General features: G+C 44.0%; 1 protein-coding gene across 1 annotated transcript in view; it reads right to left on the bottom strand.

Moving 5' to 3' along the window:
- The window catches only part of LOC124775250 (sialin-like), a 223527-nt gene that overhangs the window by 113029 nt on the left and 83050 nt on the right, over window positions 1-27448 (bottom strand). The window contains exon 2 of the mRNA XM_047250087.1: window positions 3801-3867. Coding sequence (XP_047106043.1) covers window positions 3801-3867 — 67 coding nt within the window. The remainder of the gene's footprint in view (window positions 1-3800; window positions 3868-27448) is intronic.

The raw sequence follows: 27448 nt of genomic DNA, 5'->3' as shown, positions 1-27448 counted from the left end.
GTAAAAGCAAAATCCGATGCAATAGGTGCGGAGGCCCACATGTAATCGCAGCATGCCAACAAGAACCTAGCAAACCAATCTGCGTAAACTGCTCAGGTGAACACCTATCAACAGACATCAAGCGCCCGAAGGCGCCGATATCAATCGAAGCGACCGCTAAAATCATATGCACCGACGAACCTGTGCCCATAAAAACAACTGGCAACAAATGCGAAGAGCCACAAGCGGTAGCATGCGAAGACTTTCTTAGAGCATCAACACTCGCCCTAATGAACATACTTCCAGGCAGGAAAAATTTGGTCCTGAGCGCTATGAGGGAGGTCTCCAAAACCTTATTTAAACGTGAAATAAACGTCTCACAGGCATGGAACAAGGTCCACTTCAGCATCTCCCCAGTCAGCGGCGCCCAAAAAGCGCAGGAGGAGAGAAGCAAACACGCAGATAACCAATCACCTTCACAGTGCGAAACTCGGTTTTGTTAATGCCAATGGTTTTAACACGAAGAAACCGCACATTGAGCGGCTCAAAAAGGGCCGAAAACGTGCAGATACTAGGTATCAGAGAAACCACGGCAGGACAGGCACCCATCAGCATATCAAATTACACATGCTACTGCAAGGATTTCGTAACAGAAGCTAGACATAGCGGATGAGCCCACAGAGGAGTAGCATTATTACACCACAAGAAAATACCAGAAGTACAGGTACAGTACATTGTAATTCTGTCAGAGACAGCAAAGGACTTGGAAGAGCAGTTGAACGGAATGGACAGTGTCTTGAAAGGAGGATATAAGATGAACATCAACAAAAGCAAAACGAGGATAATGGAATGTAGTCGAATTAAGTCGGGTGATGCTGAGGGAATTCGATTAGGAAATGAGACACTTAAAGTAGTAAAGGAGTTTTGCTATTTGGGGAGTAAAATAACTGATGATGGTCGAAGTAGAGAGGATATAAAATGTAGACTGGCAATGGCAAGGAAATCGTTTCTGAAGAAGAGAAATTTGTTAACATCGAGTATAGATTTAAGTGTCAGGAAGTCGTTTCTGAAAGTATTTGCATGGAGTGTAGCCATGTTTGGAAGTGAAACATGGACGATAAATAGTTTAGACAAGAAGAGAATAGAAGCTTTTGAAATGTGGTGCTACAGAAGACTGCTGAAGATTAGATGGGTAGATCACTTAACTAATGAGGAGGTATTGAATAGAATTGGGGAGAAGAGGAGTTTGTGGCACAACTTGACAAGAAGAAGGGACCGGTTGGTAGGACATGTTCTGAGGCATCAAGGGATCACAAATTTAGCATTGGAGGCAGCGTGGAGGGTAAAAATCGTAGAGGGAGACCAAGAGATGAATACACTAAGCAGATTCAGAAGGATGTAGGTTGCAGTAAGTACTGGGAGATGAAGAAGCTTGCACAGGATAGAGTAGCATGGAGAGCTGCATCAAACCAGTCTCAGGACTGAAGACAACAACAACAACAGGTACAGCTCCCACAATGCTACGACGACCAACAAATCATCGTAATTAAAGTAGCGACCAAACATATAAAGACAGTACACGTAGCTATACTCTATGTGCCGCCAACCGAGGAACTATCGAAAGACTTAATTAAACACACAACCACATTGGGGCCAAGTATCATATTTGGAGACTTCAACGCCAGATCCGTTAACTTCGGAGATCATACGACGAACAGAAACGGAACAATACTGGAGGAACTATTACAGGAGAACGAACACATCATAAAGCTACCCAATGAGGAACCAACATTCATAAATCACATGGAAACCTCAATACCAGACCATGTAATTATTACAGCCAACACAGCGCGGCGTATAGGGGATATAATAATAGGAGAAAGCATCGGCAGTGACCATCTACCATTACTCACGAAAACAACGCTACTTAACCCCGAAACAACAAAACCAGAGAAAAAGACGTATAAAGACAGGAAAAATATAGACGCAGGAAGATACGTTCAACACATAACGTAAAACCTACTAATAACCGACGCAGAGAATGACATAGAAACACTTAACGAACGCAATCAATGAAGCCATAGAAATTAGTGCTCCAACAAGAACTATAATAGAGGGGAGACCAAAAATTCCGACAAACATATTGACCCTAATCAAACAAAAAAGGCAGGTCTATGCCCAGTACAAAAGGACCGGGGACCCGACCGTCAAAAAACAATGGAACAGGTTAAACGGACACGTCAGACACCTACTCGGGGAGTACAGAGCCAAGATCCTGAATGAAAAAATACAAAAACTTGACCCAAAAGATCCAGCAGACTTTTGGCGTAAATTTAAAAGAAGGGCGGAGCAAAAGCAAGGTGAAGAAGCGCCGCTCACCGTCAACGGCGAAACAACGACATCCGAAAAAGACAAAGCCGAAGCATTCATGGAAGCACTAAAAGAAGTTTATACCCACCCACAAGACGACAGGTTCGATGACAAACAACAAAGAGCAATAGAGATGGAAACCAACAAACATCTAGAAGAAACGCATTACAACGTACACGACGAAGATCAAATGGCACTCCTTTCATACACCACGACAACAGAAATCGGGCAGGCAATAGCCAGCGGAAAAGTTACGGCACCAGGCGCGGACGGCATCACTCGTAGACACCTGAGACTAATACCAGCAAACATTACAATACCAGCACTACAAAAGCTCTTCAACGCAGCATTAAAACTACAAAAAACACCACAACAATGGAAAAATGCTGAGATTAGAATGTTACCGAAACCAAACAAACCAAAACACGACGCCAGATCATACAGACCCTTTGCACTACTACCGGTCATCGCCAAAAAATTTGAAACCATTCTGACAGAGAGACTACAAAAATTCGCGGACAAGAAAAATATACTACCAGAGGAACAAGCATGCTTCCGCAAAACAGGAGTACAATTGGCCCGATTTTAAGAATGATCAGTAGTAGCGTTGAGGCAATAAACACCGGAAACGCGGCAGCAACGCACCTACTGGACATTAAAAGAGCCTTTGATAAAGTGTGGCATACAGGACTGACCAACAAGCTCATCAGATACAAAATCCCAATCGAAACAATAAAGCTCATCCAAAACATAATAACGGAGCGGTACATCAGAATCAAAGTAGGGAACCAACTGTCCGAAAAATTCAAACCAGAGGCAGGCGTACCCCAAGGAACCATAATATCGCCGCTGCTCTATAACTTACACACAGCTGATATCCCAAAATCAGTAGGACTAAACGAGGAAATAGCCCTCTACGCTGATGATACGGCTTTCTGGTGCCAGGTGGCAACTACAGAACTAATAGCCTCAGAAACAAATAGATACATCCAGTCACTAGAAGAATGGATGTCAACCTGGAGAATCCGCCCTAAACCTACTAAATCACAACTACTAATAATAAGGCATAGACATCTAACACAAGACAAAAAGCAAGACCCAAAGAACGCCCAAATAACACTATAGGGACAGAGACTCGAACCGACAACGACAGCGAAGTACCTTGGACTAGAAATAGGCAACCTACTCAACTGGGAGAGAAACACCACGCAAAAAATTGGAATAGCGAATGCAAAACTAACGAGGATTCGACTACTTCAACATTGAAATGGAGGAGCCTCTACACCCGTGGCACTACACATTTATAAAATGTATGTACGACCGATCCTAGAATATGGCGCAATAGCATGGTGCAGAACCGCAATTCAATGCAACAAGATCAGATCTGCAGACAGGAGAATGCTGAGGACGATAGGAAAAATCCCATACGAACGGACAGCCCAACTACATACCACACTCAGGACTGAATCTATGGAAAAATGACTCGTAAAACAAATAACCACTTATGGAAACAATAAGCTACAAACAAATGAAAATATAAAACAACTCATACAGAGAACTCCATATCACCTAAATATACCAAGATATAAATATCCGTATCCGCCACTCATCACAGCAATAGCAACAGAAAAAATCTATCCAGGGAAGCACACAGACATCATAATTATCACAGAAGACAAGGAATTACCGCAACACCTACAAACACCATAAAGTACAAAAAGGAAGACACCAAAACAAGGAATCCAACCCAACTCCAGCTGAGGTTTTAGGGGGTTTCCCTCAGCCGTAAGGTAAATACCGGAGTTGTGTATATCCCTCTGCACAAAAAGTGCAATAAGGCAACAATATCAAAAAAGAAAAAGAACAGAAACTTCAGATAAAAACCAAAACAAAAAAAGAACCTATCCCCTATGTAATAAAATAAACGGTACCACCACAGCAAGAAGTAAGAATAAGCTAAGGCTCCAAAGCGTCAATAAGCCCTCCATGAGCCCGCCCCACCCTTCCGGTGGAGGAACGAAAGTTTTAAAAAAAAAGTGTGCCCAATTAATTGGATGTTAACACGAGAAACCGCCCTTACAAGAAGGGCATCAGTTGTATCTCATAAAGCATCTACCTTCCATTCTCGCTGACATCCATACCTTTTAGAATATGACATATTCTGATCTCGAACAGAGTGACCTCTTCAACACCAATCAGCATGGTTTACGAAAGCCTCCATCATGCGATACCGAACTTCTTATTTCTCATGACACCCTGAAAGTCACGGCTCAAAGCAATCAAGGAATTCAGTACTTTTTGCTTCTCGAGAAGCATTAGAGTCGATACCACATAAACGTTCGTTAACAAAAGTGGATCATATGCGGTATCAAACAAAACTGGTTATGACTGAGGATTTCTTGTTAAAGAGGATGCAGCATATTATCTTGGATACAAAGTCAGCAGTTGTAGTCTCAGGTGTGTCCTAGAGAAACTTGTTGGAATCCTTGCTGTTCATGCTGTATGTTTATTACCCGAAAGGCAATACTCAGACTTATTACAGATGAGGGTGGTATCTATAACAAAGTTTCATTTTAAAAAGTTGCATAAATATCCAGTCAGATCTTGATAAGGTTTTGAATGAAAACTTGGTTTAAACGTACAGAAATGTAACATTGTGCACTTCAAAAATGGTGCTACAATTTCTGGGGATACGAAATGGAATGGGCACATGGGCTCACACGAAGTTAAAACTGGTGGCAGATGTCAGTTTATTGGTAGGATCCTGGGAAAATGTAATCAGTCTACATAAGAGATTGCTTGCAAAACATTCAAGTGAACGAATCTAGAATAATTCTCAATTGCGTGGGACCATATGAAATAGGCTAACAGGGTATATTAAATGTATGCAAAGAATGGCAGCTGAATGATCACGGTCTGTATGGCTCATGGTAGAGCGTCACAGAAATGCTGGGCAACCTGAGCGTGCAGATGCTCTTAGGTCAACGCCAACCATTCTTGCGCAAGCATACCGTATGAAGAGAGGAACTTAGGAACAGATGAGCCACTACCCCAGGGATTTCAAAGACCAAATTTGATAAATTGTAGCATTCGCGGAGGTGTACAAGCAGTCATTGTACCCACACTGTACGAATGAAGGTAACGGAAAGAAACTCAAATATGTGATACAGTGGAAAGTACTCTCTTCCATACACTTCACCGCGCTTTGCACAGTATTGATGTAGATGTAGACGTACACTCTTTGATATAAAACGTGGCCGCCGACGCTGCAGAGACTAAGCTTGAGTAATTCACGTAAGTGGCCAATAAAACTGGCCGCCCTTAGGAATTTAATTCCGGTCATCTGCACTATCTGGCAACACTGTAGGATGCAGAAGTTTCTTCTGCTCGGGATGTTACAATGCTGTACCAGCTCGTGGTCGTACGGTACAGCTACACTTGAGACGTGCAAGTTCGTGGACATATTATGTACTTTGGCTTCTAGTGTTGTTTACAAACATCATGACTTCTACATTTTCGTTTCGTCTGTTTATGATGGTCTTGTTCTATACGCTGCGTTACAGAGTCTTCGTTAGCTGGTAATCTCTTGGGTTTTTTTTTTTTTTTGGAAACATGGCAGCACTCCACATATGCAGAGGTGTGTTGGTGCATGTCAAAGTACAGTGCACCGAGTAAGTGTGCAGACGTTTTCAGACGTGCTAATGGTGACTGTGTGTTGAAAATGGCTCAAAGAACACATATTGCTGACGTTATGAGGGGTAGATTACTAGAGTGACTGGAGGCTGGTCAAACAAAGCAGGTCGTAGCATGGGCCCTCCGTGTGCCACAAAGTGTGATCTCAAGACTATTGCAACGATTCCAGCAGACAGGAAACGTGTCCAGGCGCTACAGTACGGGACATCCACAGTTCACAACACCACAAGAAGACCGATATCTCACCATCAGTGCCCGGAGACGGCCACGGAGTACTGCAGGTAGCCTTGCTCGGACCTTACCGTAGCCACTGGAACAGTTGTCTCCAGACACACAGTCTACAGACGACTGAACAGACATGGTTTATTCGCCTGGAGACCTGCAAGGTGCATTCCACTGAACCCTGCTCACAGGAGAGCCCGTAAAGCGTGGTGTCAAGAACACAGTACATAGTCATTGGAACAGTGGTTCCAGGTTATGTTCACGGACGAGTCTAGGTATAGTCTGAACAGTGAACAGTTTTCATCTGGCGTGAACCAGGAACCAGATACCAACCCATTAATGTCCTCGAAAGGGACCTGTATGGAGGTCGTGGTTTGATGGTGTGGGGTGGGATTATGACTGGTGCACGTACACTCCTGCATGTCTTTGACAGAGTAACTGTAACAGGTCAGGTGTGTCGGAACGTCATTTTGTACCAGTATGTCCGCCTTTTCGGGGATGCAGTGAGTCCCACCTTCCTCCTGATGGATGATAACGCACGGCCCCACCGAGCTGCCATCGTGGAGGAGTACCTTGAAACAGAAGATATCAGGCGAATGGAGTTGTCTGCCTGCTCTCCAGGCCTAAACCCCATCGAGCACGTCTGGGATGCTCTCGGTCGGCGTATCGCTGCACGTGCTCAGACCCCTAGGACACTTCAGGAGCTCCGACAGACACTGATGCAAGAATGGGAGGATATACCACAGCAGCTGCTCGACCACCTGATCCAGAGTATGCCGACCCGTTTTGCGGCCAGTGTACGTGTGCATGGTGATCATATCCCATATCGATGTCGGGGTACACGCACAGGAAACAGTGGTGTTTTGTAGCACATGTGTTTCGGGACGGTTTTCTCAACTTATCACTAATACGGTGGACTTACAGATCTGTGTCATGTGTGTTCCCTATGTGCCTATGCTGTTAGTGCCAGTTTTGTAGTGCCACGTTGTATGCCACCACGTACTGCAGTTATCTTTAATTTATGAGCATGCGTGTATTTGCCAAAAATTTTCCGCCGTCGCCAAGCAAACCCGACACCGAATAGTCTACCCCCAAAAAATCTAGCTTCAATGACAGCTAATAAGGGATGACGAACATCTGAAGGGAAGAGTTCTGCAGATAGCGTTGCCGAAATGGGACAGCCATCTAAAAAGGAAGCTCAAGAACCTGAAGCTAAAGCTGTATTAGATAACAAAGTTGTCAGTGACTCGACGACACAGCAGTTGAATCGGTTACTGCAACAACATGTGGTTGTGTCCTTACCTTTCACACACGTAGCCCACCACCAGGTACCTCAGCGAATAGGAACAATCCACGCAACTAAGGAAAACAAATAAGTCATCAAACCTAGCGAAAGTACACAAAAATTTTCGTGCCAGCCCACCATCGTCAACATTCCAAGCAACACACCCGGTGTACCCAAACAAGAGGAAAGTGACAGTCATAATGTAAATACACACCCGCCGAAAGAAAAGCCACGGCTGTCAGTGTGATCCTACCGTCACCTTCATCTGTCTAGCGAGATAGCATCAGTACACATAGTCGTACAAGGCTGCAATCCACTGTAAACGTCACCAAAAATCCACCAAAAAGGGAACTCGTCAAAACACTCAAAGCCAAAGATAGTGAAAGTCAGGAGTCTCACACTGCAAAAGACAATCAGATGGAGTGGTCTACGGACTTAAAATAATCAGACGGAATACAAAACAAACTAAGAATGTGGCAGGGATACAGAGTTCTTACTTAGATAATTATTAGAATCACATCTGATTTAAAAACAGCAACACTGCAGCAGTTCGCGTATGACTCTGAAGCCGACATTATGTTCCGATAAGAAGTGACACAAATAAATTAGTTTTATTGATTGGCGACTCCATGGCGTGATGTGTGTACCACGACCAAATAGTGGATAGAATTGGAAGGAAAATCAGCATTGGCCGTATTTTATTGTTCTGTTGTCAGCAAAATCGATATTCGGTCACTTAGTGACCATCCTCAGTGCTAGAAGTTAAAAATTTTTACATAACGATCAGAGATTATAAAACCGAAAATCACAACTACACCTGCGTATGAACATAACAGTTGGTATGAACATACCTGTAATATACAATTAAAATTGGTAGGCACTGGTATCAAGCTATAACCACAAGCTTAGAACGATCACATAAACTGAGGCCGCTGTTTACATGCACCTGTACAGCAGACCTCGGTGTGACAGGGCTTGGAACGCCCTCTATGTGACATGTGTCACGTGAACACTTAATATTACTGGTTTTGCAAGATATTAACACAAAATACTTCTTGTGCATTTGTGACTCATGAAGTAATTCAAATTTAAAATGTACGTAAAAAACATGGCAGACGAAGGGGGAAAGTAACATCTAAAATACACTGACGTATTGTTTTTTAAAAAACCAACTTACAAAACACAAAACAGATCGATAATAAGTTGTCAGAGTACAGGACAAGTAAAAGAGAAAAAGAAAAGGAAAAAGAATAATATATGAATAACATTAAATGAGGTACAACACAGATGATTGTTTGTCTACACCTTCAAAACTTTTTTGTAATGAATATTGTGTTTCACGGCGTTTTAATTATTACGTAATGGCGTTTTCGTACTATTACTATTTTATATATTTGACTCCTTAGTCTTAACGTAACAGTTTGCGTAAATCACGAACGGTGTACTTCTAGCTTCCCACGCCAGATGGTGGGTACTATGTTTTTTAAAAAACTGTGTTGTACCTCATTTAATGTTATTCATATATTATTCTTTTTCCTTTTCTTTTTCTCTTTTACTTGTCCTGTACTCTGACAACTTATTATCGATCTGTTTTGTGTTTTGTAAGTTGGTTTTTTAAAAAACAATACGTCAGTGTATTTTAGATGTTACTTTCCCCCTTCGCCTGCTATGTTTTTAACGTACATTTTAAATTTGAATTACTTCATGAGTCACAAATGCACAAGAGGTATTTTGTGTTAATATCTTGCAAAACCAGTAATATTAAGTGTTCACGTGACACATGTCACATGGAGGGCGTTCCAAGCCCTGTCACACCGAGGTCTGCTGTACAGGTGCATGTAAACAGCGGCCTCAGTTTATGTGATCGTTCTAAGCTTGTGTTTATAGCTTGATACCAGTGCCTATCAATTTTAATTGTATATTACAGGTATGTTCATACCAACTGTTATGTTCATACGCAGGTGTAGTTGTGATTTTCGGTTTTATAATCTCTGATCGTTATGTAAAAATTTTTAACTTCTAGCAGTAAGGATGGTCACTAAGTGACCGAAAATCGATTTTGCTGACAACAGAACAACAAAATACGGCCAATGCTGATTTTCCTTCCAAATAAATTGGATTTTGACCAATCGCGAACATCGCACAAGAAAGAAACGCAGGCATGACCATCCCCGTATGTAAAGGTATCCCTGTCTGTGATACTGAGGAACTAGAATACATGAGAGGAATTAGTTGTCAAATTTGCAATATCACACACCTGAACGTTTCCTCCCCCTTCAGGCAGTAGCTAAAAGGTGGAACGAGCCGCCTTCTTTAAGGATGAAAAAATTTATCTTCTCACCAAAAAAAAACCGCATAACTTACTTACAGGAGGCTATTGTAACTGTGTACTTCATGAGAAAGGCCAGCGACCGAATTGTAACTGCTGAAGAGAATTACACGACCTTGTGAAGAACTTGCGGCTCAAGGATGCATGGGCATTAAAATACCGCATATATGTGAAATATACCTTCCTGCAATCGACGTCGGCCAGCCGAATTCATCGAATGTACAGAGAACATTCGTCAACGAATGCTCCCTGCAGGTGTCACCCCGCTCCATTTTCAGGTCGCTGTGCGCTATCTCTGGGATTCTAACCTAGACAAATAGCTCACAAAAATGTGTGGAGGTCAATGCATGTTAGACGTCTCCAACCTTAACGACAAAGATTTATACACTGAAGAGTCAAAGGAACCGGTACACCTGCCTAATATCGTGTAGGGCCCCCGTGAGCACGCAGAAGTGCCGCAACACGAGGTGGCATGGACTCGACTACTGACTGAAGTTCTGCTGGAGGGAACTGACATCATGAATCCAACAGGGCTGTCCATAGATCCCTAAGAGTACTATGGGGTGGAGATCTCCTCCGAACAGCTCGTTGCAAGGCATCCCAGATATGTTCAATTATGTTCATATCTCGGGAGTTCGGTGGCCAGCGGAAGTGTTTAAACTCAGAAGAGTGTTCCTGGAGCCACACTGCAGCAACTCTGGACGTATGGGATATACTCGTAGCAGTGTCTTGCTGGAATTGCCCAAGTTCGTAGGAATGCACAAGGACGTGAATGGATGCAGGTGGTCAGATAGGATACTTACGCATGTGTCACTTGTCAGAGTCGTATCTAGACTTATCAGGGGTCCCATATCACTCCAACTGTACACGCCCCACATCATTACAGAGCGTCCAACAACTTGAACAGTCCCCTGCTGACCTGTGGGGTCCATGGATTCATGACGTTTTCTCCATACCCATAAACGTCCATCCGCTCGATACAATTTGAAACGAGACTCGTCCATCAGCTAACATGTTTCCAGTCATCAACAGTCCAATGTCGGTGTTGATGGCCCCAGACGAGGCGTAAAGCTTTGTGTCATGCAGTCTTCCAGAGTACGCGCGTGGGCCTTCGGCTCCGAAACCCCAAATTGATTATGTTTCTTTGAATGGTTCGCACGCTGACACTTCTTGATGGTCCAGCATTGTAATCTTAGCAGTCTGCAGAAGGGCTACACTTCTGTCACGTTGAAAGATTCTCTAAAGTCGTCGTTGGTCCCGTTCTTGCAGCGGTCGTTTTTTTAGCCGCAGCGATGTCGGAGACTTTTTGTTTTACCGGATTCCTGATATTCACGGTACACTCGTGAAATGGTCGTACGGGAAAATCCACACTTCATCGCTACCTTGGAAATGCTGTGTCCCATCGCTCGTACCCCGACTATAACATCACGTTCAAATTCACTTTAATCTTGATAACCTGCCATTGTAGCAGCAGTAACCGATCCAACGACTCCTACAGACGCTTGTTTTCTTAAATAGGCGTTGCCAACCGCAACGCCGCATACTGCCTGTTTACATATCTCTGTATTTGAATACGCATGCCTATACCAGTTTCTTTGGCGCTTCAGTGCAACATAGCCCCAACTGCCTACGTTTACTCGACAATTTCACGTAAAAAGCCGACTTGTGGACCAGACTTGCTAAAAGATGCTTAAGAAGATGCCTAACACCTCACGGAAGACATAAAACAAACGAAGTGAAGAAAACAATGGAATTTTACTTTACTGTCCTTAGAGAACCGTACGAAAATCCAACGATACCAACGATCATCTGCTACAAGTAAGGAGAATTAAAGCTAAACTCACTACTATCAAAAGGAAACAGTTATATGGCCTGAAGATCAAATCGAAAGTACATCCACAGTAGAAGCCCAGACAGCACCTATGCATCACCTCATCAAACATGAAATCTCCCGCAGACGAACATTTCTAGACGAACTGCAAACCCAGGATTGGCATACACCCAGTCATCGAAACGAAATGGTGAATGAAATACCTTACCAAAAACTCTACTCCGTGAGTCAAACCGATGGGAAGTTGATAGCCGAAGACATACAGCTGCCGAATAGAGAAATCACTGAAGACGGCAACAGAGAACTTGTAGCTAATACTTAGAGTGGTTGAAGTATTCGAATCAATTTTTAAATGACCTACTAACAAAGCTGCACGACCGTATTGAATCCCCAAAGAGTTTTATCACAAATCCTGAGACATCATTACGACTACTGCATTTCAAATTACATAATTAGAGGCGGGATGGTGCCTAACGAGATGAGGAAGGGCAACATTGCTCGCACACTAAAGAAGGGAGAAATGAAACAACAAAACAGTTCAAATGGCTCTGAGCACTATGGGACTTAACATCTGTGGTCATAAGTCCCCTAGAACTCAGAACTACTTAAACCTAACTAACCTAAGGACATCACACACATCCATGCCAGAGGCAGGATTCGAACCTGCGACCGTAGCAGTCGCGCGGTTCCGGACTGAGCGCCTAGAACCGCGAGACCACCGCGGCCGACCAACAAAACAGTCACCAGAACTATTAACGGCAGCATGATCCCGTTGCTTAAAGAAGTATTCAAAACACAGCACGTCTGCATCTGCAGAAGGTCTGTTATGTCAGCCGTTTCTGAAGTTAGAGGCGTCATTTCAATAGCTGCTGTGACCAACATACAGTGCGGCCCCCTTTTATCGCTTTATCGCTTTCCAGGAAGCCATTGATCATGTCAGTCATCAATATTTACTGAGAATAATGGAGAAAGTGAGATTGCAAAAGGGTATAACAAGTCATTCGTAATATGATCACTAGTCATTGGGGTACATGTTATGTTATTAGTTTTATATTTCATGGACCATTTGCATGATAATTCGTAATTATGTGGAACGAGTCATTTTACGTATATGTCATAATTTACCTTTAAATTGTACTGGAAAGTATAACAGCTAGCCTTATTACTTCTTTTTCTTCTTCTATTTTACTATTTAGGCTGTCAAGGAAAAAAACTAATAGTTTCCATTCACTATTTTTCTGTTTAAAATTTTACTATTCGTTGAAGTTGGTAAAAGTGGTTTCCCAATACTCTGTATTATTTTATTGTTAATGATGAGTAACAGAAACTTGCGTCTCCACCTTTTGACGACGATTTCATATTCAGCTGGGAGTGATGTACTGCAGCAATTATGATGCAAACTTCCAGAATGAGATTTTCACTCTGCAGCGGAGTGTGCGCTGATATGAAACTTCCTGGCAGATTAAAACTGTGTGCCCGACCGAGACTCGAACTCGGGACCTTTGCCTTTCGCGGGCAAGTGCTCTACCATCTGAGCTACCGAAGCACGACTCACGCCCGGTACTCACAGCTTTACTTCTGCCAGTATCTCGTCTCCTACCTTCCAAACTTTACAGAAGCTCTCCTGCGAACCTTGCAGAACTAGCACTCCTGAAAGAAAGGATATAGCGGAGACATGGCTTAGCCACAGCCTGGGGGATGTTTCCAGAATGAGATTTTCACTCTGCAGCGGAGTGTGCGCTGATATGAAACTTCCTGGCAGATTAAAACTGTGTGCCCGACCGAGACTCGAACTCGGGACCTTTGCCTTTCGCGGGCAAGTGCTCTACCATCTGAGCTACCGAAGCACGACTCACGCCCGGTACTCACAGCTTTACTTCTGCCAGTATCTCGTCTCCTACCTTCCAAACTTTACAGAAGCTCTCCTGCGAACCTTGCAGAACTAGCACTCCTGAAAGAAAGGATATAGCGGAGACATGGCTTAGCCACAGCCTGGGGGATGTTTCCAGAATGAGATTTTCACTCTGCAGCGGAGTGTGCGCTGATATGAAACTTCCTGGCAGATTAAAACTGTGTGCCCGACCGAGACTCGAACTCGGGACCTTTGCCTTTCGCGGGCAAGTGCTCTACCATCTGAGCTACCGAAGCACGACTCACGCCCGGTACTCACAGCTTTACTTCTGCCAGTATCTCGTCTCCTACCTTCCAAACTTTACAGAAGCTCTCCTGCGAACCTTGCAGAACTAGCACTCCTGAAAGAAAGGATATAGCGGAGACATGGCTTAGCCACAGCCTGGGGGATGTTTCCAGAATGAGATTTTCACTCTGCAGCGGAGTGTGCGCTGATATGAAACTTCCTGGCAGATTAAAACTGTGTGCCCGACCGAGACTCGAACTCGGGACCTTTGCCTTTCGCGGGCAAGTGCTCTACCATCTGAGCTACCGAAGCACGACTCACGCCCGGTACTCACAGCTTTACTTCTGCCAGTATCTCGTCTCCTACCTTCCAAACTTTACAGAAGCTCTCCTGCGAACCTTGCAGAACTAGCACTCCTGAAAGAAAGGATATAGCGGAGACATGGCTTAGCCACAGCCTGGGGGATGTTTCCAGAATGAGATTTTCACTCTGCAGCGGAGTGTGCGCTGATATGAAACTTCCTGGCAGATTAAAACTGTGTGCCCGACCGAGACTCGAACTCGGGACCTTTGCCTTTCGCGGGCAAGTGCTCTACCATCTGAGCTACCGAAGCACGACTCACGCCCGGTACTCACAGCTTTACTTCTGCCAGTATCTCGTCTCCTACCTTCCAAACTTTACAGAAGCTCTCCTGCGAACCTTGCAGAACTAGCACTCCTGAAAGAAAGGATATAGCGGAGACATGGCTTAGCCACAGCCTGGGGGATGTTTCCAGAAGATACTGGCAGAAGTAAAGCTGTGAGTACCGGGCGTGAGTCGTGCTTCGGTAGCTCAGATGGTAGAGCACTTGCCCGCGAAAGGCAAAGGTCCCGAGTTCGAGTCTCGGTCGGGCACACAGTTTTAATCTGCCAGGAAGTTTCATATCAGCGCACACTCCGCTGCAGAGTGAAAATCTCATTCTGGAAACATCCCCCAGGCTGTGGCTAAGCCATGTCTCCGCTATATCCTTTCTTTCAGGAGTGCTAGTTCTGCAAGGTTCGCAGGAGAGCTTCTGTAAAGTTTGGAAGGTAGGAGACGAGATACTGGCAGAAGTAAAGCTGTGAGTACCGGGCGTGAGTCGTGCTTCGGTAGCTCAGATGGTAGAGCACTTGCCCGCGAAAGGCAAAGGTCCCGAGTTCGAGTCTCGGTCGGGCACACAGTTTTAATCTGCCAGGAAGTTTCATATCAGCGCACACTCCGCTGCAGAGTGAAAATCTCATTCTGGAAACATCCCCCAGGCTGTGGCTAAGCCATGTCTCCGCTATATCCTTTCTTTCAGGAGTGCTAGTTCTGCAAGGTTCGCAGGAGAGCTTCTGTAAAGTTTGGAAGGTAGGAGACGAGATACTGGCAGAAGTAAAGCTGTGAGTACCGGGCGTGAGTCGTGCTTCGGTAGCTCAGATGGTAGAGCACTTGCCCGCGAAAGGCAAAGGTCCCGAGTTCGAGTCTCGGTCGGGCACACAGTTTTAATCTGCCAGGAAGTTTCATATCAGCGCACACTCCGCTGCAGAGTGAAAATCTCATTCTGGAAACATCCCCCAGGCTGTGGCTAAGCCATGTCTCCGCTATATCCTTTCTTTCAGGAGTGCTAGTTCTGCAAGGTTCGCAGGAGAGCTTCTGTAAAGTTTGGAAGGTAGGAGACGAGATACTGGCAGAAGTAAAGCTGTGAGTACCGGGCGTGAGTCGTGCTTCGGTAGCTCAGATGGTAGAGCACTTGCCCGCGAAAGGCAAAGGTCCCGAGTTCGAGTCTCGGTCGGGCACACAGTTTTAATCTGCCAGGAAGTTTCATATCAGCGCACACTCCGCTGCAGAGTGAAAATCTCATTCTGGAAACATCCCCCAGGCTGTGGCTAAGCCATGTCTCCGCTATATCCTTTCTTTCAGGAGTGCTAGTTCTGCAAGGTTCGCAGGAGAGCTTCTGTAAAGTTTGGAAGGTAGGAGACGAGATACTGGCAGAAGTAAAGCTGTGAGTACCGGGCGTGAGTCGTGCTTCGGTAGCTCAGATGGTAGAGCACTTGCCCGCGAAAGGCAAAGGTCCCGAGTTCGAGTCTCGGTCGGGCACACAGTTTTAATCTGCCAGGAAGTTTCATATCAGCGCACACTCCGCTGCAGAGTGAAAATCTCATTCTGGAAACATCCCCCAGGCTGTGGCTAAGCCATGTCTCCGCTATATCCTTTCTTTCAGGAGTGCTAGTTCTGCAAGGTTCGCAGGAGAGCTTCTGTAAAGTTTGGAAGGTAGGAGACGAGATACTGGCAGAAGTAAAGCTGTGAGTACCGGGCGTGAGTCGTGCTTCGGTAGCTCAGATGGTAGAGCACTTGCCCGCGAAAGGCAAAGGTCCCGAGTTCGAGTCTCGGTCGGGCACACAGTTTTAATCTGCCAGGAAGTTTCATGATGCAAACTTCTTTTTTATCGGAGTACCATTGTTCTACCAAGAATACAGCTGTGAAATATCGCAAGTCACACACGAGGCACAATATTTACACTTTTTACTCCAAGATAGTTGAATAAAGCATTAACGTTACGCAAGTACTGGGTACAGTAAACTTTCCGCTGAGTCGTTGTTGAGATTTATTGCAAAGAACTCAGATGGGGCTGTTCAGGATTAACTACAGCGCAAGATTGCATGAACTGAGATTGCATGACCAGCGTACATCCCCCCAACATGGCAGAAAGCGGCCGCTGCACATTGAGATGACAAAAGTCATGGTATACCTCCTAATATCGTTTCGGACCTCCATTTGCCCGGCGTAATGCACCAGCGCGATGTGCCATGGCCTCAACAAGTCGTTGGAAGTCCACTGAAAAAATACTCAGCCATGCTGTCGCTATAGCCATCCATAATTGCGAAAGTGTTGCCCGTACAGTTCGTACTGACCTCCCAATTACGTCCATAAATGAGGCCTTGAGATCAGAAACGGGACTTGTCACGCTGTAATTTACCGTCTAGTAAGGTCATCCAAAGACCAGTATCAGATGCAAAGCGATTTAGAAAAGATGGCTGTTGAGGTGATCCACATGAGTTCCAAAAGTAATCCGTTGGAATTAGATTACTCGATAAATAGTACAATTATCAAGGCTGTCAATTCAACTAAGTACCTGGGTGTTAAAATTACGAACAACTTCAGTTGGAAAGACCACATAGATAATATTGTGGGGAAGGCGAGCCAAAGGTTGCGTTTCATTGGCAGGAAACTTAGAAGATTCAACAAATCCACTAAAGAGGCAGCTTACACTACAATTGTTCGTCCTCTGTTAGAATATTGCTGCGCGGTGTGGGATCCTTACCAGGTGGGATTGACGGAGGACATCGAAAGGGTGCAAAAAAGGGCAGCTCGTTTTGTATTATCGCGTAATGGGGGAGAGAGTGTGGCAGATATGATACGCGAGTTGGGATGGAAGTCATTAAAGCAAAGACGTTTTTCGTCGCGGCGAGATCTATTTACGAAATTTCAGTGACCAACTTTCTCTTCCGAATGCGAAAATATTTTGTTGAGCCCAACCTACATAGGTAGGAATGATCGTCAAAATAAAATAAGAGAAATCAAAGCTCGAACAGAAAGGTTTAGGTGTTCGTTTTTCCCGCGCGCTATTCGGGAGTGGAATGGTAGAGGGTTTGTATGATTGTGATTCGATGAACCCTCTGCCAAGCACTTAAATGTGAATTGTAGAGTAATCATGTAGATGTAGATGTAGGTTTTTGGGGTGTATAAGTTATTACTGTAGTTGGTATTTTCACACGATTCCGCACCTTTTGGTTCTGAAATGGGATTTTTCCCTGTCAAAATCAGTGTTGAAATTACGTTTCGTGCAGAAAGAGGACTTGTTACAGAGACAAGTCCCTATATTGCACGAAAGAACGTGAGGCGTGAGGGCATCACTGTAACGGTTTGCGGTAACTAGCTGTGAGATCTCCAAATGGCTTCGGTGACGGAACCGTCAGACGAGTCCGAAGACGATTTACATGAATTTAGAAGGAAGAAAAGACGCCCCGAATTGTGGAAGAGTGATGTGTTTAAATAAAAAAGAGTCAAGGATTTGGAGCATGCCAACTGGAAAGGAAACATTGTTCCTAGGAGGGAAACAGGTGCAGATTGCAGGTAAATAGTCATATAATGTTCATTGTTTGAATTCTCTGTACATAATGTAATATTCTGTAGCAGAGGCAAGTTGTGTAGAAACATTGTACTAAAATGTGAATATAAATTCCTTTCATGGACGCAAAGTTTAAATTTATGTTTTAGTTGTAATATAGGAAATCGTTAAAAATATGTTATTTGCCGAGTATATAGGTTAATAACACGCTAATATCTGTTTACAGATGCCGGCGTAAATGTTTTGAGAAGTTCTCATATACTGAGAAGGAAATATTATTGACAGAATTCAACAATATACCCAACAAAGATGGACAGTATAGGTTCTTGAGTGCTCACATTCTTCCCTTCTTTCCAAAAGCATGGAGACCACGCCTAAATTCCATTGCCATTCGTGGGAGGACAGCAAATCATTATTATAAGGTAACTGGCATGACAACTGTAATATTATTTTATTAACCATTTCGTTCCAGAATTATGTACATCTTTGATCCACGTTTAGTAAATTCTTTAAGGCATATATTTAATAGGGTTACAGTATTACGATTAGGTAGATTTTTGTTTTATGATACTAATTCACTTGTACCTGCAGGTTAAAGTTGGCTTCAAGGAAACTATAGTATGCAAGATAGCTCAATTATAGCACTCCATGGCATACCAAAACGCCGAGTAGAGCGATTGTGCCGCTTAAGTCAATATTTCAGTATACTGACTGTTTTTTTTAAATCAAAAAGGGGATATGTCAGTCATTTTCTATTACCATTTTCTATTAGTTGCCTTCATCCTATTATTACAGATTGTTGGTATAACATTCCATTCTTCCCCACGAGTCTGTGGGACTAACTATAAGGTTTAGGAATAACGCTATTCATACTTATACAGTTTTTTCAATACATCAATTGAGTTACATATCTCCTTTTTTGCCGGCCGTATGTGGCCGAGCGGTTCTAGGCGCTACAGTCTGGAACCGCGCGACTGCTACGGTCGCAGGTTCGAATCCTGCCTCGGGCATGGATGTGTGTGATGTCCTTAGGTCAGTTAGGTTTAAGTAGTTCTAAGTTCTAGGGGACTGATGACCCCAGAAGTTAAGTCCCATAGTGCTCAGAGCCATTTGAACCATTTGAACCATAACCCCTTTTTGATCTCAACGCCTCAAATGTTCGATGGGATTCATGTCCGTTGATCTGGCTGGCCAAATCATTCGCTCGAATTATCCAGAATGTTCTTCAAACCAATAGCGAATAATTGTGGCCCGATAACACGGCGCATTGTCATCCATAAAAATGCCACCGTCGTTTCGGAACGTGAAGTCCATGAATGGCTTAAAATGGTCTCCAAGTACCCGAACATAGCCATTTCCAGTCAATGATCGGTTCTGTTTGACAAGAGGACCTACTCCATTCTATGTAAACACAGCCCACACCATTATAGAGCGACCACCAACTTACACAGTACCTTGTTGACAGCTTGGGTCCATGGCTTCGTGGGGTCTGCGTCACACTCGTACTCTACTATCAACTCTTACCAATTGAAGTCAGTACACACCCTACCAGGCTAGGGTTTTCAGTCGTCTAGGGTCCAAGCAATATGGTCACGAGCCCAGGAGAAGCGTTGCAGGCGATGTCGTGCTGTTGGAAAAAGCATTTCAGAAGCTGCTATAGCCCTTTAACGCTAAATTTTGCCGCAGCATACTAACGGATACGTTCGTCGTATGTCCCACATTGATTTCTCCTGTTATTTCACGCAATGTTGCTTGTCTGTTAACAGTGACAACTTTTTGCTAACGCCGCTGCTCTCGTCGTTAAGTGAAAGCCGGCGGTCACTGCGTTGTCCGCGGAGAGAGGTAATGCCTGAACTTTGGTATTCTCCGCATACTGTTGCTCTCGGGATGCTGAATTCACTAACGATTTCTGAAATGGTATGTTCCATGCGTCTAGCTCCAACTACACTATGTGATCAAAAGTACCCAGACATCTGGCTGAAAATGACTTAAAAGTTCATGGCGCTCTCTATTGGTTATGCTGGAATTCAGTATGGTGTTGGCCCACCCTCAGCCTTGATGACAGCTTCCACTCCCGCAGCATACATTCAATCATGTGCTGGAAGGTTTCTTGGGGAACGGCAACCCATTCTTCACAGAGTACTGCACTGAGGAGAGATATCGAGGTCGGTCGGTGAGGCCTGGCACGAAGTCGGCATTCCAGAATATACCAAAGGTGTTCTATAGGATTCAGATCAGGACTCTGTGAAGGCTAGTCCATTACAGGGATGTTATTGTCGTGTAACCACTCCGAAACAGGCCGTGCATTGTGAACAGGTGTTCGATCGTGTTGAAAGATGCAATCACCATCCCCGAATTGCTCTTCAACAGTGGGAAGCAATAAGGTGCTTAAAACATCAATGTAGGCCTGTGCTGTGATAGTGAGACGTAAAGCGACAAGCGGTGCAAGCACCCTCCATGAAAAGCACCACCACACCATAACACCACCGCCTCCGAATATTACTGTTGGCACTACACATGCTGGCAAATAACGTCCACCGGGCATTTGCCATTCCGACATCCTGCCATCGGATCGCCACATTGTGTACCGTGATTCGTCACTCCACACAACATTTTTCCACTCTTCAATCGTCCAATGTTTACGCTCCTTACTGCAAGCGAGGCGTCGTTTGGCATTCACCGGCGTGATGTGCGGCTTATGAGCAGCCGCTCGACCATGAAATCCAAGTTTTATCACCTCCCGCCTAACTGTCATAGTACTTTCAGTGGATCCTAATGCAGTCTGGAAATCCTGTGTGATAGTCTGGATAGATGTCTGCCTATTACACATTACGACCCTTTTCAACTGTCGGCGGCATCTGTCAGTCAACAAACGATGTCGATTTTACGCTTTTGTGCTGCACGTGTCCCTTCAAGTTTCCACTTCACTATCACACGGGAAACACTGGACCTAGGGATGTTTCGGAATGTGGAAATCTCGCTTACCGACGTGTGAGACAAGTGACACCCAATCACCTGACCACGTTCGTGATTACCGCGAACCGCCCCATTCTGCTCTCTCACGATGTCTAATGACTACTGAGGTCGCTGATATGTTGTACCTGGCAGTAGGTGGCAGCACAATGCACCAATTATGAGAAAGATATGTTTTTGGGGGGGAGGGGTGTCCGAATACCTTTGATCACATAGTGTATCATTCCGAGTCCAAAATCTGTTAATTGGCCATGTGTGGCCATAATCACGTCGGAAACCTTTCCACATGAATCACCTGAGTACAAATGGAAGCTCCGACAGTGCACTGCCCTTGTACAACTTGTGTTCGCGATACCACCGTCTTCTGTATATGTGCAAATCGCTGTCACGTGACTTTTGTCTCCTCAATGGAGATTCCGCTTGAGAAACAATTCCACAATAATTTCGGTACGTTGTATAGTATTACACGTGGGAATCGTGACAATAGCGATGTCAGTACTAATATTTGTTGGTTTAGAGTTTTTATGGCCTTGGTTTGAATACAGACTTGATCGAATGAATCCAGTGTCAGAAATTGAAGACTCGTGCTCATCAGAGACTGGCCGTTACCTCAATGTGGCTAGGATGAGGTCAAGCAAAAAATAACACTCCCACTTTCGTAGTAATCTAGGCAAGTTATACAGTGTGAACCAGAAATTCTTCGACAAACTTTCAGAGGTTTACAGGGAGTTGGTCGCTACGAACCTTATGTATGTGTTTGCTGAAGGCAATGCATGGGCGTCACAATGACACTATACTGAGCTACTGCCACACCTCCGGCAACCACATTACGGTTCTTTTGCCTGAACAACCTCTGAAAGTTTGTCAGTGGAGTTGCGATTCACCATGTAGTTCCAAATGGCCTACTGAACAAATCGAGATGACAGTCCTTCTTGTTGTTCTTCTTCTTCTGTCTTTCCTTGTTTACGGTAAGGTAAAGCATTCTATTCCTCGGTCTGACCACTACGCCTAATATACAAAGACGTATATATTACACTGTGATTATACCTACATACATACTTCAACCTCAATTATTTGCTGTATGTATTCCAACCATTGTCTTACCCTACATATTTTACTCTCTACATCTCCCTCTTGACCATGGAAGTTATTCTTTCATGTCTTAACAGATTTCCTACCATCCTATCCCTTTTTCTTGTTGCTTTACTAGCCTATTCTGTGCAGAACCTCCTCATTCCTTACCTTATCAGTGCACCTAATTTTCAACATTCTGTATCACCTCACCTCAGATCCTTCGATTCTCTTCTTTTCCAGTTTTCCCACTGTCCATGTTTCACTACCACATGATACGTGCTCCAAATGTACATTCTCAGAATTTTTTCTCAAATTAAAGCCTATGTTTGATACTAGTAGACTTCTCTTGACCAGGAGTGCCCTTTGTACCAGTGCTAGTCTGCTTTTTATGTCCTTCTTGACGCCTAGATAGCAGAAATCCTTAACTTCATCTACTTCGTAATCACCAGTTCTTATGTTAAGTTTCTCGCTATTCTTATTTCTGCTACTTCTCATTACTTTCGTCTTTTTTCTATTTACTCTCAGTGCATATTCTGTACTCATTAGACAATTTATACCATCAAGCAGGTCCTGTGAGTCTTCTTCACTTTCACTGAGGACAGCAATCTCATCAGTAAATCTTAACATTGATATCCTTTCACCTTGAATTTTAATCAAACTTTTAACCTTTCTTTTATTTGCGTCATTGCTTTTTCAGTGTACAGATTGAAAAATAGGGGCGAAACACTACTTCCCTGTCTTAAGCCCTTTTTAATCCGAGCACTTCGTTCTTGATCCACTGTTATTGTTCCCTCTTGTCTCTTGTGCATATTGTATACCACACGTCTTTCCTTATAGCTTAACCCTATTTTTCGTATAATTTCGAACATCTTGCACCATTTTACACTGTCTAACGCTTTTTTCAGGCCGAAATATCCTATGAACTTATCTTGGTTTTTCTTTGGTCTTGCTTCCTTTACCCACGGCAACGTCAGAACCGCCTCTCTAGTGCCTTTACTTTTCCTAAAACCAAACTGATCGTCATCTAACACATCCTCAATTTTCTTTTCCAGTTTTCTATATATTATTCTTAACGAAAGTCAGACTACGAAATAGAAGGAAAGCTAGTAAGAAAGAAATGAAAGCAAGTCAGGACGAGCTTAAAAAATAAACGAAATAAGGTCAATATAAGTTTCAGAAGCTGTATGCAATAGAAACAAAACTAGAAATGTTTCGACCAAAACTGAAAAATGAAATGCAGGTAGGGTAGAGAAAATTCGAAGTAGAACTTAAAGACGAATTAAAGGCATGGAAAGACGAGATAGAAGTGGAAATGCGAGCAAACCAAAGCCGACTTGAAAATAAGATCGCATCAGGTCTAATTAAGTTAGAGGGTGCTTTGCTAAAACGGAGATGGGACTAAAGAATGGACTTAAAAGTGTCAGACAGGAATTCGATAAGAAAATCGAAGCTGTAAGGAAACAGACAGAAAAGGCTATAGAGAAGAGGAATTTGAAAGTAAGAGATCTATTGGAGGCAAAAGTTTCGGAACACGTTAACTTTATGGAGAACAGAAGTATGTGTAAACCAGGGTCAAAGTAGAAACACTGCAGGAACGATCCACCGTAATAGAACAGAAGATAAGCTAGACAGAAAGTTGCAGGAATGTTTTCATGTGTGGAATATGGTATGAAAATTTTGAGTGGCGTTTCGAAAAGGCGAATGTCAATATTTTGTAGTTTAGGGAAGAAGGATATGTACATCTTGAAGAACTGTGCGAGGATTCTAAAGGAATATGGCAGCACATTGTGGTGAGGTAAAGGAAATAGCAGCAGTCTGAAAAAGGATGCTAATGAGCAGTTGTCATGCAAGGTGCAAAATCATTCAAAGAGTTTGTCCACAAGTTTATCCACACATGTAGTCACCTTAAACACAGTCAAATATGATAGAATTTTATGCGGAGGCAGTATGTCAACGTATTGTAAGAGGATGCTCCACAAGTTACATCACATGGACATATTTGTTGGTGAAAAAAATAGAGCTTTCAGAATTATAGAGGATATTGCCATGGACATTACGAGAATTAGTTTTTAGAGTACCGCAAAAGGATGTAGACAGTCTTATGAGAAGAGTGGAGAGGGCATAACCAAACTTCAACAACAAATCAATACGGACTACATGACTGGCTTGAGGAGAAACAATGGTAGCTGCAGACGTGGGGGGTGTGGCACAGGCGACCAAGGAAGACCTAACAATAATGGAAGCAATTAAAGAACAGAGGGAGGAGAAAGTAGGACGAGAAATCAAAACAAAAATCACTAGCAGCCAGGACCAACTCATAGGCCACAGACAATGGTAGCAGCACTATAGTTCAAAGGACAACACACGCACTGCGATCAACGAAAGAAAAGACGAAGCTAATTACAAACATTTACGGCGGCAACTCAATGACGAGAGGAGGAGGAGACACAGTGACAATGTAAAGGGACAGAGCGACGTCACAGGCGGCGAAATAGTGGGGAATGGCGAGCAGGGAAAAGGACAGGGATGACGTCATGCATAACTATGAGACAAGCAAACAGCGTGGAGTTTAACAGTGATGCGGGCTGGCTGACTTCGTTTACGATAACACAGAGCAGGAAGCAGTGTGTACGTAATCAGAAAGGTATGGCAACAACCGCTATGGCTTGTAGAAGGAACAGTCATTGCAAGTTGAAGTTTTAGAGAAATGAGGATGGGAATCGAAAGAAGATGTAAAAGAAAATATCTATAAGAAAAGCCCAACGATACCCAGAATTCTCTCTCAAGAAGAGATCAGAACAGTGGTGCAGGAGATAATGAAATGCATTTCTGAGTTATCCCATCTACGAACAAACAACTCTGACATAGAGCGCAGCAAATAATTTATTAAGCATCAGAACACTTGCGAGCAGCAAAGATATTTATACAGCGAACACACGTTGAAGAAGCCATGTATATTTCTCAAAGAAGTTCGTACACAGTTATTTCACTGGAGTTAATCGATTAGTTGATATTGTGGTCACCGCAGGAGCTCCCTCCACTGAAAAGATGTAGAGGTCTCATCTGCCTTCTATCCTCCCCGAGGACTTTGGGGGAGGTGACCAGCTCATGCCTGTGGCAGGCAGCATGGGTGGAGGCATGGCTGATGGAAACTGCAGGAGTTGTAGTGAACACCTGCGCGTAAGTTGTCACACAGGGAGGCAAGTGCTTCTGGAATTTCGGAGAGCGTATCCATCTCACCCCCTCCTTTACTGCGCAAAAGATAGCCTGGTGCACCAGGAATCACTAGGAATTTGCATTTTATTTGTCTGCCAGTGTGGATGAATAATGATGTTGCAGGTGGCGTGGCAGGGGTGTCTTCGTTCTCTGACGAAGGTGTCACTTCAGACGAAGTGGAGAGGGGCACGTCCACCGGCGAGTTTGGCGCAGGTGTCAGCACAGGTGGATTGCACGGTAGTTCATCTTGGGGAGGAGCAATGAAGGCAGGTTTGAGTCTTTCTACTGATACTGTCTCAATGCATCCTCCGTTGCAGATGATGAAAGTATTCTCATGAATATGTAGGAGATGATGCAGAAGTTCAAGGGAATTCGATACATGGCAAGGCGTTATTTAATCTGCAGACACAGGCAGATGCCTTTAGTAAGAGTGAGTCTGTAACACACTGCGTTTCTATTCAATGGGAAATTTTATCAATGCAAAATATTTATGAGGCTAGGAACCGAATTAAGTTCAAAATTAACTATTTATGTAGATGACCCCTTTTACAGCTACCAGGCAATAGAAGAAACAGCGCCAAATACTTTCAAATTATTCAGCATTATCATTAGGGCAGGAATGACTTTCAAAGTTGCAAAATCTGAATTTTTAAAAGGAAACTATCAAGCTTTTAGGACACTTTATACAGCAGAAAAAAATTGAATTGGATTTAGAAAAAATATGAGCCATCAAGGAGTTGCACTCTTCCAACTGAAATATCTGTTCGAAATGTGGGAGTCCTATCACAAATTTTTCCCTAATCAAGTACTGAATTGTCCACCGTTCCACGTTTTTACTACTCTGTAGTGTATATTTTGTATCTCGACAGGCACTTGTTTTTGTGAGGACAATCAGTTACAGATGTAGAACTTGTTAGTTGGACAGCAGCTCATCGTCAGTAGCACAACACACCACAGCACTTCATTTGCGAGTCCTGACGAGCTTCTAATAACAAGAAGCGATTTATTTTTTATTTACTATGTGCACTTTCGCCTAAGTTCTTAAAATTCTTGCGTGTTTGTGTATCTAGTAACCACAGTTCCGCGTTTTTACAACTGTATAGTGTATAGTTCCGCCATCTCTGGTGTGGATAGGTACTGTGATTGCTGTGTTCAGGTGCAAGCTGAGTTGATGACACTTCACTCACAAGTCCAGGCGCTGCTGTCTTCGGTCACACAACTTGAGGCTGTTAGCAATGGGCATCACTGTGGGGTAGGGCCGAATGTGGGGATGCAACGTGCGTCCAGTACATCCCTTGTGCCCCCCGATAGGTTCACTGCTGTGGCTGCCCCTATTACTGCCCCCACTGAGGATGACCCCCTCACCTGTGATCGAGTGGGAGGTCGTCTCAAGGTGTGGTAGGCAGCGAAAGACTTTCTAGGGCGGCCGATGGAAAGGTCTCCCTGGTTCATCTGCCAAATAGGTTTTGGGCACTATCTGTGGCTGACAAAGATCCTGAGGCAAATGCAGTCGCTCGCCCTGTTCCAGAGGAAGCCTCTAACCCCACAAGATCGAGCATTCACGGAAGGTGGTGGTTGTGAGCTCCAATGTCAGATGTGTAATGGACTCCTTAACGATATGGGTGCCAAAGAGGGGAAGCAATCCAGTGTGCACCCTGTTTACATACCAGGAGTCATTTCATATGTGGCATGAGCACTTCTGGATGTCATGGAGAGCACAGGGTCCAGCCAACTGCAGGTGCTCATATCGGTACTAACGATGTGTGTCACTTTGGACTGGAAGAGATTCTCTCTGGTTTCGGGCAGCTAGCTGAGGTGGCGACTGTTGGGCCGTTTGCAGACCTTTGGTACAGAGTTTAGTGGAGAGTCTGAATCAGAGGCCCAGACGCTTCTGTGACAATGTAGGTTGAAGATTTCTCTAGTGCCTCCATAACGTGGTGGGGTTCCGGGTCCCACTTAAGGTCAGCGCTCCATTATATACAGGAGATGGATACACAGGTATTGGGGGCAGTGAGGAATGAACTGGGCGGTTTTTTAAGATCAGATGTTCTCTGTAATGTACAGAGAGGGCTTCAGTCTCAAAGAGTGCACGACGAACGCAGGAAGAGGGTAGGCATAGCAACAGTCAGTATAGTAGTTGTAAATTGTCGTAGCTGTGCTGGGAAGGAACCAGAGCTCCAAGCACTAATAGAAAGCACTGAAACTCAAAT

The sequence above is a fragment of the Schistocerca piceifrons genome, chromosome 2 (genome assembly GCF_021461385.2).
Source record: "Schistocerca piceifrons isolate TAMUIC-IGC-003096 chromosome 2, iqSchPice1.1, whole genome shotgun sequence".
NCBI lineage: Eukaryota > Metazoa > Arthropoda > Insecta > Orthoptera > Acrididae > Schistocerca > Schistocerca piceifrons.
This window is presented reverse-complemented; position numbering and strand designations above follow the sequence as displayed.